This window comes from Oncorhynchus masou, chromosome 22 (genome assembly GCF_036934945.1).
Source record: "Oncorhynchus masou masou isolate Uvic2021 chromosome 22, UVic_Omas_1.1, whole genome shotgun sequence".
Classification (NCBI taxonomy): Eukaryota; Metazoa; Chordata; class Actinopteri; order Salmoniformes; family Salmonidae; genus Oncorhynchus; species Oncorhynchus masou.
The window spans coordinates 46,582,416-46,594,195 of NC_088233.1; the positions used below are offsets into that span (position 1 = coordinate 46,582,416).

The 11,780-nt window shown below is 40.6% G+C and overlaps 1 protein-coding gene across 1 annotated transcript in view; it reads left to right on the top strand.

Moving 5' to 3' along the window:
- LOC135509572 (ceramide kinase-like) overlaps positions 1-6,473 on the top strand; it is a 28,407-nt gene extending 21,934 nt beyond the window's left edge. Inside the window, exon 13 of the mRNA XM_064930337.1 lies at positions 801-6,473. Within this exon, the coding sequence (XP_064786409.1) occupies positions 801-888 (88 nt within the window). The 3' untranslated portion in view covers positions 889-6,473. The remainder of the gene's footprint in view (positions 1-800) is intronic.
- Positions 6,474-11,780: the final 5,307 nt, after the last annotated feature.

Consider the following 11,780-nt stretch of genomic DNA (forward strand, 5'->3'; position numbering starts at 1 on the left):
GACAGAGCTCCAGAGTTCCTCTGTGGAGATGGGAGAACCTTCCAGAAGGACAACCATCTCTGCAGCGCTCCACCATTCATGCCTTTATGGTAAAGTGGACAGACTGAAGCCACTCCTCAGTAAAAGGCACATGACAGCCTGCTTGGAGTTTGCCAAAAGGCACCTAAAGGACTCAGACCATGAGAAACTAGATTCTCTGATCTGATGAAACCAAGATTGAACTTTTTGGCCTGAATGACAAGCGTCAAGTCTGTAAGTAACCTGCCACCCTCCCTACGGTGAAGCATGGTGGTGGCAGAATCATGTTGTGGGGATTTCTTTCAGCGGCAGGGACTGGGAGACTAGTCAGGATCAAGGGAAAGATCCTTGATGAAAAACTGCTCCAGAGCGCTCAGACTGGGGTGAAGGTTCACCTTCCATTTGGACAATGACCCTAAGCACACAGCCAAGACAATGCAGGAGTTGCTTCAGGACAAGCGTCTGGATGTCCCTGAGTGGCCCAGCCAGAGCCTGGACTTGAACCCGATCGAACATCTCTGGAGAGACCTGAAAATAGCCATTTTTGCTTTATCATTATGGGGTAATGTGTGTAGATTAATGAGGGGGGAGGGGGACTTTTTAATACATTTTATAATAAGGCTGTAGCGTAACAAAATGTGGAAAAAGTGAACGGGTCTGAATACTTTCCGAATGCACTGTAACCCACTTCTGAAAGTGCAGTGCAGAAACTCAACATTTGATTTGATTTCCTGCCTTTTGTTTGCTTAAAACAATATCTTATTTGTCTTCTGCTCTTCCAGAGTGCACTGCCAGTTGATCAAGCTGTTTGCGCGAGGGATCGAAGAGCAGCCTGTGTTTGAGGACCTTCCCAACCCGTGTGTAGTATAGATCCCCCCCCACTGCTGCCCTACCCTATCAAAGTCACTGGAACAGTTCTACTGCATTTCAAAGGCTACTGCTGTCATATCCTTACCCCTGTGCCCTACCTTTTTCTGATGTGCTTTGAGGTCTTTCAGACATCTGTTTTCTGGGGCCATTTTTGTTTGTCTGCCACATTTTAGAGGACACAAGTTCACAGGTCAAAGAGTACTGTTGATGGTACACTTACAGAGAGGTTCACTATCCACATCCACTATACTGAAGAAGAAATCATGAAAATACTAAAGCGGTATTGAATGTAGCTCTTTTCCGCTCTCCTTTTTCAATCGAGCGATGTTAACCTAGCAATTAACAATTAACATGCTGTTCAACTCCTCTTTGCACGTTTTACAATGTATGCTGCTCCAAATTATGAATAACTGTTACGTTTAGTTTATTTATTCATTTAGAGAAAACATTTAATTAGAGGATGTTTGAATTTTGCTAGCTGCTTGCACTTTTGTTTCAAATAGGCCGAATGCGCTTTGACCTTATAAGCAATGCCTTGTTAGAAGTTATTTTACAGCATGAATTTGTATTGTATTAATGATCGGATATTGGGTGAACCAGAACTCTCTCGGGCAGTGTTTCCCAACTCCAGTCCTCAAGTACCCCCAGCAGTACATTTTTATTGTGGTCCCGAACAAGCACAACTGATCCTACTTGTCAACTAATCATCAAGCCCTTGACAATTGAACCAGGGGCCTCATTTATCAACCCTGCATACATGTCTTACTTAGTTCTGAGGTACGTGGAGATTCTAGAATTTCTCCAACAAATGTATCAAACTGTCACACGCAACATATACATACGCATGTTGTGATTGTTAAACCATACTATATTTGTGGGCTTGTAAACGAGCACTAAAACCTGACTTGGAAAACACCTCCCATTCACATTTTATGGTAACAAAAATTCCCACATTTGCTGTATGATTTGGAGATTCTGGAGCTGGGCCAGGATAGTTTCAAAAAGAAATCGCAATAGCAAATTTGATCACAATTCTGTAGATGTGCGTGAAGAATGTTATTTTTTATATATATATTTTGCAGTGACCTATGCCTCCTATAGCGAGTGCCAAACACTGTCCACACGTACTGCACGATCCAGTCAAACAATTTAAAAGTAAATGCTACAGCCCACACTTCTATGTAAGATACTAATTGTTGTTGAATATTTTGTTTATCAATAGAAGATAGAAACACAATCTCCTGCCTTGGTATAGGTTCTGAGATGAATAAGCTATTGTGTCTCGCTCCTGTCACAAAGCAATACTGTGGCCTACCCATACTGTCATATAGGCTACCGGTCTATTTACTTTTGAATGAGTGATGGATAAGTGGTAGCCTAATATTTGTTGCGTAGCGGGAATAAAGCAGTCGTCAGAAAAGGAACGATGTCCTGCAATATGATTTAGGTGTATATAATGAAAGTTAAATTAAATATATTAGGCAACATGCTGCTACGCGATCTTCATACCAACGGCAAATGCATCCGTGTTATCATTAGACCAACATTTTGTTTTTGTTCGCCTAACATTCGTAGAATTCCTGTGCATCAAACACCTCAATTTCCCCCAAAATAACAATATTTGCTTGCAATACCACTAGAAGTTGCATGGTTTGAGATTTGTGTGGAGCTATGCACGCTTTTCCATCAAGTTCAAAATTGTGTGCTGTTGGGGGTACTTCAGGACAGGAGTTGGGAAACACTGCTCTAGGGGTACCAGATACCAGCCAGACTCTTACCTTTAAAGGAGAAGTTAGATCATTATTTTTTACAAACAAATCTGTATTTCGAATGTAAATGGTATGTTATAGAAGGGTCCAGACCCTTTTTTTTTTTTTTGCGATTTCATGTGTTTGTGAGACCCCAAACAGTGATTCACTTCCTCATCCTCGTTGTGCAATACGGGTGCTCTGGAAAAAAAACACGAGTAAATGCTCCAAATACGTAGTCTTTTAAACGACAATGCTCTCCGTATAGTAATGCAGGTCTTTAGATATTGTACACATGTAATTGTCATTCCGAAACTTTTCCGCAACGTTATAATCAGTTGGCTTCTAGGTACCCTCATTAAGGCCATAAGTCACTAAAGCAGGTCTTAGTAACTGGTATCTGGGCCTTTGAGCCATAAAATTGGCTAATGGTGTCCTTAAGAGATTAAGATGTTTCAAATGTGTTGTCTAATCAACCCCTCCTCTGGTGGTAGATTTTCTGCAAATCTCTTAGATGAACGTGTCTGTCTCCCCTCTATCCATATGTCTGTCTAATAAATCTTTAAAAATAGAAGTTGTTCACGTCATCTTTTCCATACAGCATTTCTTCACACCTTGAACAGTTTTAAATTCTAAAGACCTCACTATACTGGGAGCTTTCCGGTTTATTTGGGTGTTTTTTGAGCATTTTTGGAGCTTTCTCAGAGCTCCTGTACTGCACAACAAGGATGAGGAAGTGAATCGTTGGTTGGGGTAAAAAATAGAGACATAAAAAACTACAATGTCCTTTAATGTGACATTGAAACAAACCATCACCAAATCTAATGGTACACAAAATGTCCAGACTGGCAAGATTCGCATGGGATGCTGAAAAATCAACAATGTAGCTCGTCAACACAGTGTATGTGCTAAAACGTGTGACTTGTTACCATAGAAATAGTGGCTTTAGGCACATTTTACCAAGCTATCTCTGCTATTTGTGGCATTGTCATTCCAGGTTTAGATTCCTTGATATCTGAGGTATAGCAGTTAAAATGAAATTCCACCCAAAAACGATCTTTTGACATTTGTTTCATTAGTCCATTGATTGATATTGTCTCAATGTTTTCCATGTCAGCAATCAAGTTTTCAAGATGTATAACTTTCAAAATACAGAAATACAGCTGATATGATGCATTTTGCATCATACGGCTGTATTTCTGTATTTTGAAAGTTAAGATATCTAACTTGATTGCTGACATGGAAAACATTTTGGGACTATATCAAACAATGTACTAATGAGGCAAATACTAAAAGATTGTTTTTGAGTGGAGTTTCCCAAAAAGGATTCTGGTTCGAATCCCCAACTAGTTTTTTTTTTCCATGAGCAAGGAACCATAATTCCCCCTGTAAGTCGCTCTGGATAAGAGCTAAAATTACTTTTTTTTTTTTAGCTGTCTGAAAACGGTGTTTGGTGCCCTGCATATCATATTATCCCGTGCTGCACATACTATGCTGGGTGTCACTGCCCTCCGCACTGTCACGCTGGTCTTGCTGCTGCAGACTAGGACAATTGTAGCAGTTGCTGAACATGAATGTGCTGTGACAACAGTGACTAGCAAACACCACAAGGCTGTTTCCCCCATCTGACCAAAATACGAGTCTCTACTGTATGCTACGGTGACGTAGCTTGGTTTAGACTCATTGTGCAGTGATTTTTACTTTGGCATCCTCCTTGGCAGAATTACAGAATTACGCTGATTCATCATCCCCTGTGACATCCACCAGCACTAGGCACCCATTCAGTTTGGTTCACTTCCAGGCCCATTAGAAACTCTGTATCAGCGGGGCCACTCTTAATGCTGCATTCTTAATCTTAGAGGTGCCCCACTCATTTATGTCGACCCACTTTACATTATAGGAGTGCTGACTGTAGCAGAGTGTGGCTCCCCTATGGAGGGGAGAGCAGTGTGCGTGTGTCTGAGAGGCCATTACTCCACTAGAAATTGTGGGGCCCTAGTCGTCATCCCTAAGGAGTGTGTGTGTGGTGTCAATACAGCGCTGTGGGAAGTGCAGTGTAAACGCAGCCACAACATGGCAGAGGCGGCTTCATGAGGCTCAGCACTGCGTAGCACCAATCAACTCTGTCTTGTAAGGGTTCTCAGTGCATGAGTAATGACACCACACACACACAGCACACTCGTTAGGTTACAACTGATATCCTGATTAATTGGTATGTTTTTACCAATAAAACCCTAAACAAGCGCACAACAGAAACCCCCTCTGTGATCTTGCAGGTTTCAAGATGTTACAGATATGTAAACTCAGCAAAAAAAGAAGCTATTTTCAAACTTAACATGTGTAAATATTTGTATGAACATACGATTCAACAACTGAGACATAAACTGAACAAGTTCCACAGACATGGAGTAATGTGTCCCTGAACAAAGGGGTGGTAAAAATATAAAGTAACAGTCAGTATCTGGTGTCGCCACCAGCTGCATTAAGTACTGCAGTGCATCTCCTCCTCATGGACTGCACCAGATATACCAGTTCTTGCTGTGAGATGTTACCCCACTCTTCCACCAAGGCACCTGCAAGTTCCAGGACATTTCTGGGGGAATGGCCCTAGCCCTCACCCTCCGATCCAACAGGTCCCAGATGTGCTCAATGGGATTGAGATCCGGGCTCTTCGCTGGCCATGGCAGAACATTGACATTCCTGTCTTGCAGGAAATCACACACAGAACGAGCAGTATGGCTGGTGGCATTGTCATGCTGGAGGGTCATGACAGAAGGAGCCTGCAGGAAGGGTACCACATGAGGGAGGAGGATGTCTCCCCTGTAACGCACAGCATTGAGATTGCCTGCAATGACAACAAGCTCAGTTCGATGATGCTGTGACACCGCCCCAGACCATGGACCCTCCACCTCCAAATCGATCCCACTTCAGAGTACAGGCCTCGGTGTAACGCTCATTCCTTTGACGATAAACATGAATCTGACCATCACCCCTGGTGAGACAAAACCACGACTTGTCAGTGAAGAGCACCTTTTGGCAGTCCTGTCTGGTCCAGCAACAGTGGGTTTGTGCCCATAGGTGACTTTGTTGCCGGTGATGTCTGGTGAGGACCTGCCTTACAACAGGCCTACAAGCCCTCAATCCAGCCTCTCTCAGCCTATTGCGGACAGTCTGAGCACTGATGGAGCGATTGTGCGTTCCTGGTGTAACTTGGGCAGGTGTTGTTGCCATCTTGTACCAGTCCCGCAGGTGTGATGTTTGGATGTACCGATCCTGTGCAGATGTTGTTATACGTGGTCTAGCACTGCGAGGACGATCAGCTGTCCGTCCTGTCTCCCTGTAGCGCTGTCTTAGGCGTCTCACAGTGCAGACATTGCAATTTATTGCCCTGGCCACATCTGCAGTCCTCATGCCTCCTTGCAGCATGCCTAAGGCACATTCACGCAGATGAGCAGGGACCGTGGGCATCTTTATTTTGGTGTTTTTCATAGTCAGTAGAAATGCCTCTTTAGTGTCCTAAGTTTTCATAACTATGACCTTAATTGCCTACCGTCTGTAAGATGTTAGTGTCTTAACGACCGTTCCATAAGTACATGTTCATTAATTGTTTATGGTTCATTGAACAAGCATGGGAAACAGAGTTTAAACCCTTTACAATGAAGATCTGTGAAGTTATTTGGATTTTTACAAATGATATTTGAAAGACAGGGTCCTGAAAAAGGGATGTTTCTTTTTTTGCTGAGTATATGAAGAATGATGTGGAAGTCTGTCTATTTTGGTTGAAAGTGGAACATTCTAAGAAATGACTACATAAAGAGTATTTAAACCTCTGAATAATTGTGTGGACATGTTATTGACTGTGTTATGCCTGCTGCAATCGGCAAATGTAATGATGTTTTGCAGAACATTAATTTCCAACACTGATGCAATAATACATTGTCAGAGGCTTGAGGTCGTTTTGCATAGCAGAATTATAGGCTCTTTCACAAAGGGGTTGAAGGAGACTAGAAATATTAGGCATAATCAAATCCCGCTAATTCACAAACACACACAGGAACCTATGATTATTAACATTGCACTTTGCAGATATCGCTCTTCCATTTCCTGGTTGCTAAAATGAAAATTTTGCCTGATTTCAGCTTGTGACGAAATAAGCTGGTATAGTGTAGATCATTTTACCATCTAAACCACTGAAATGTATTTTCCATAACCAAAAATATTGTTGTTTCAGCTGTTTGAAGCTGGTGAACAAAACTAAAGGAAGAGACGCAAAAACAAATCTTAAGAATGGCAAGAATAGAAATTGTGCACATAGAACAGATCTACCGCTTCTTAATCTAAATAACTCACAAATTTGTTCGGGTCGCCCAAAAAGTTATACTGCTCTTTTATTTTAAATACATTGGAAATGCAGGTGATCACTGATGTTAAACTATATGAAATGCTGTGGGGTCGGAAGAGATTTGTCTAATCCGTGTCATTTTGACTGAACGTCATTAACTTCCAGTTGACTGACAAGGTCAGAAGGAAGTAAAGGTTAGGGAACTTTAATACACTTGAGAGAAAATGGATACCTCCATTAAAATAACGGTGCCTAACCTAATAAAGCGGAGGGACCAGGGCAGTCGAAAGGTGATGACATGGACCTTTTATGTAATAGAATGAGACTTTTTTTTCCACTGAGCTGCCTCTGGAAAAAGATGCCCTGTCAAGCAAGACTGTGGAGTTAGTCAATGTAGGGGAATTTCACCGGAGAGGGTTCAGGACCTCAATGCCCTGCTGTTGACCAGGTTCTGTGGTTAGATGTCCTCGGGGATTGGGAATTGAATTGAGCCTCGGCTACAAAATCACCAGTAATGTAAGGGAAAAACACAAGTTATATTTGGGCCATATCTGGGAAATGTATTACAGTATGTGCCTAATTCATTTGGGGTTTACTTGCTCGTTTAGAATTAGTATCAAGTGCCATTTAATGAAGCTTCCATAACAAGGGGAAATCAATAAGCCCTTGCTATTGAAAGTGATGTAGACTACAGTTTATATCACAACAAATATAAAGGTATTTTGTGCCACAAATTAAAAGCAATTTGTTAGTAAAAAATATAAATATATTTGAAATGGCAGGTCAACACACTTAGGAGGTAAATTACCTGGATACAGGGCTTTACCAAGTCGATGAAAGCTAGCGGCCTGTCTCCGAGGTTCACAGCTCTATTATCAATACAGATATGGGACTCAAAGCCAGTGTGCTTCCTCATATCTTGGACCTTTAATGACAGCAAACGCTAGCGCTCGCCCCATTTAGTTGACGAACACACATTTGTGAGGGAGTAGACAAACGAGACGCCACTTGGTTTTATGGGCTCGTTACATAAAAATGACAGCAAGGAGAAATATAAAGCTACAACAGCACTTTTATGCCACTGCCCCTGGCATGATGGGGAGATATTTATACTCTACCCTTCCCAGCCGCCGTCTTTTCTCACTGTTGTGATACCGGCCATACATTGCGCACTATCTGGACCAGCATGACAATGAAGCAGGGTCATTTTCCACTCGCTGTTGCATCTGCAAAGTGGATTCCAATCTCACACACACACAACCTATAGACACACACGAAAGCATGTGTGTGTTTGTGTGTGTATAACCCTCTCCACAAACCCCACACAAAGGGCTCTTCAATCTGTATTGCGAAGTTAAGCGTAACTGCATGATTGAATGTTCCCGAGTTAGCGGAGACCGCACCTCAAACACGGAGAAGTGCTGCACATGTGTGCTCAATCTGAAATTACCTTTACATTTCTAGCGCGCAATCTGTAATGCTTCAACGATACAGGTTGAATAGAGCCCCCACTCACAGTAATAGACATGGCGAGATTCAGAGTGTGCCTGGTGAGATAGCAAGATATCCCAACCAAACTGCAGTGTTTGGTGCTGTTTAGCAAGATGAAAAAGCAGCTCTTCACTTCCATGGCAGCCTTGATGGGGGCCACATGGAGAAACTGCTGCTATCACTAACCTCTCCATACTATCAGCCAACCCACTGAGCCACTGCAATGCAGAGCTTATCTAGAAATCAACATAGGCTAACAGGAACTTAAGAGTAAACAGATTGGTCTGCCATTTACTGTCCTTACATAGACCCTTCAGTGAAAATATTTCCAGGATATGCTAATCGACCTTCCTGCTATGGCTAAGAAATTAGCAACTGGACTGTTTCACCACTAAATGCAGATGGAATTGCACAGCTCATGATGCTGTAAAATATATGCTGCAAGATATTCCAGTAGTGCTTGCTGTTACAAGAGCGCACACACTTTCCTGTAAATTATACTACTAAGCATACATACTCATACGCATCTGTAATGGGTCGTGTCCCACTGCGGGTCTAATCGACTGGATCCATGATTTTTTGGGAGCTCATCCATTGGGAACAGTGTTCATGAAAAGCCTGTGCTGCCATATACTCCTTTTCTCATTGAAACTGTTAAAGGGTCTGCTTCTGCTGAAGAGATGCTTGTGAAGAAGCTATATGACACAGTGGGGTCAATTCACCTAACGTATTATCATTGGATAATTTTGTGTGAGAGAGAGAGAGAGAGAGAGAGCAAGAGGGAGAGTTCAGTGAACAGGGAAAATTACCATATTGATCATGGGTCGGCTGCCTTTGTAGCAGGGAGAGCGGACCTTGGGTCTCTCCTCTCAAGCAATGAAAGATACATTTCCTCCATCTCCTCTCAACCCAGACCAATCAAAAGCTCATCCTCTCGCCACTCAGCCAATGAAAAACAGATTTCCTCTCTGCCTCACCATATCACTATATATATATATATATATCAATTTTCAGAAATGTTGGCAAATTATCATGATTATTTTTGTATATGTTTTTTTTATGAAAGAGATTGGTGTTTTTCCACATCTAATCATGGCATGGGATTGTTAAATGACAGAGATGTATTTGTTTGAAATCTATCACTAGATGGTTTCATTTTAGAGAGACAAATAATCAAATGTTGTTGCAAAATGCTATATATCCACCCCACTTTCAGTAGCACTGCAAGGTTTTACACAGTCAAATGTGACAAATATATTTTTTACTAAAGAACTATGCAAATGAATCATATGTGACATCAATATGTATTTTTTAAATGTTTTTTTTATCAATACAGTAATATGAGATCTGTTTGTAAAATACACAGGATACGCACGTTCCATTCCAGCTAAACAATGGATATACTGTATAGTATAGTATACTGTATAATCATATCTAAAATATATCAATAAAACATCTGAGAACAGTAATATTTTACAGACAGATTAAGGTACTCATAAGCATTCATTTCAGATGAAAAATGGATTGCCCAAAAAGTACATTTTTACAATACCGTGTAAATAAATGAAATGGTCTGACACTGAAGTGGACATAAGCATTCATTTCAGATGAAAAAAAACATACAGTAAATGTGAAAAATGTGTCTATATAGTATTTTGGAAATAAACCCTTTAAAAATATATAGAATTTGTAGCAGTGAACATTTAGCCTCAAATCTTGAAATGCAATGAAATAAAACTCCCTCAGCTACAATACTGAACCTCACGTACATCCCATTATCAAACTCCCTCTGTTTTCAGGAAACACCAATCTACGAGGTTGCAAACGGTATCATGACAAAAATGCAGGTAATGCCACTTCCTCATGTGTGGGTCTCAACCCACCAGCCAATCTCAGTTCTGCTGCCCCAGAGACCACCCCAGACTGACATGACAAAGAGTATTGCCCAGGTGTAAAATAGTAAATAATGGCTACTTCTCAAAAAGTATTAAACTGTCAAGGAGTGAAACAAGGTTGTCCACTATTGGCATAACTATTTATTATGGCCATCGAAATGTTAGCTATTCAAATTAATTCCAACAATAATATCAAGGGGCTAGAAATCCAGGGCTCAAAAACAAAGTGGTCATTGTAAGCTGACGACTCATGTTTTCTTTTAAATCCGCAATTTGGATGCCTGCACAGCCTCATTGAGGATCTAGATAATTTCTCTAGCCTCTCTGGATTACAAGTGTACTGTACCACATTACTGTGTAGTTTACCAATGAAATGGTCTGACAGTGGAGAGGACATACTCCATATTCATATCCTGAAAGAAAGAAACAATCTCACTCCAAAGATTTTAATAGAAAGTTAGCAAAATTATAAGATCATGCTGTTTGTGGATAAATCACCCTGATAAATTATTTAGTCGTATCCCAGTTTACCCATTTACTTATGGCCCTGCCTACACCAAAAAATATCCCACTTTATTTGGAACAACAAGCCAGATAAAATTCAACAGGCCTATTTATATATTGAATATGATTTCTTAGGGCTGAAATGATTAAATATTAAATCATTGAGCCAACCTCTAACTAAAGGCTTCAGTCATATATAAGTTGTACTTAAATCCGAACTGGCGGTTAGAGAGTTGGACTAGTAACCGGAAGGTTGCAAGTTCAAACCCTCGAGCTGACAAGGTACAAATCTGTTGTTCTGCCCTGAACAGGCAGTTAAAGGCCGTCATTGAAAATAAGAATTAGTTCTTAACCTACTTGCCTAGTAAAATAAATAAAAATATTAGTAAGAATTGCTCACCCCGTGTTCAAAAATGTCCCTTTCCCTTTATTCAGATTATAACCTCTCACTTTCAGTTATCTGAAAATGAAATAATCTCCAAAATATCATTATTTTTAAAACAAGCCATAGAAAGCTGGTTGCAATTTATGTTTAATCCGCCAGTTAAGAAATAACAAATATTATATTATTAATTCAAACTAATTAACTAAAAATAAATATTTTAGGGGGGATTTAAAAAAACTTTGTTAATGATATCATGAAGAGGACTGGTGGAGTTATGTCACATGCAGCTAACACAAATAAATGGAAATGTCAGCTCTTTCCACAATGACAAAAAAACAGATTGCAGCATTACCACAAAAATGGAAGAGGGAAGTGGAAGAAGGAGAAGGTAAGGAACTTGTCTGTCAGCCCTACATTAAACACCAAAATTGGTTAAAGAAAATTGTGTGAAATAAAAAAGTATTCCACTTTAATTCAAGGGCCCAAAAATTGACAGCTGCGCCATACAGGTTGCAAAATAGTTGGGA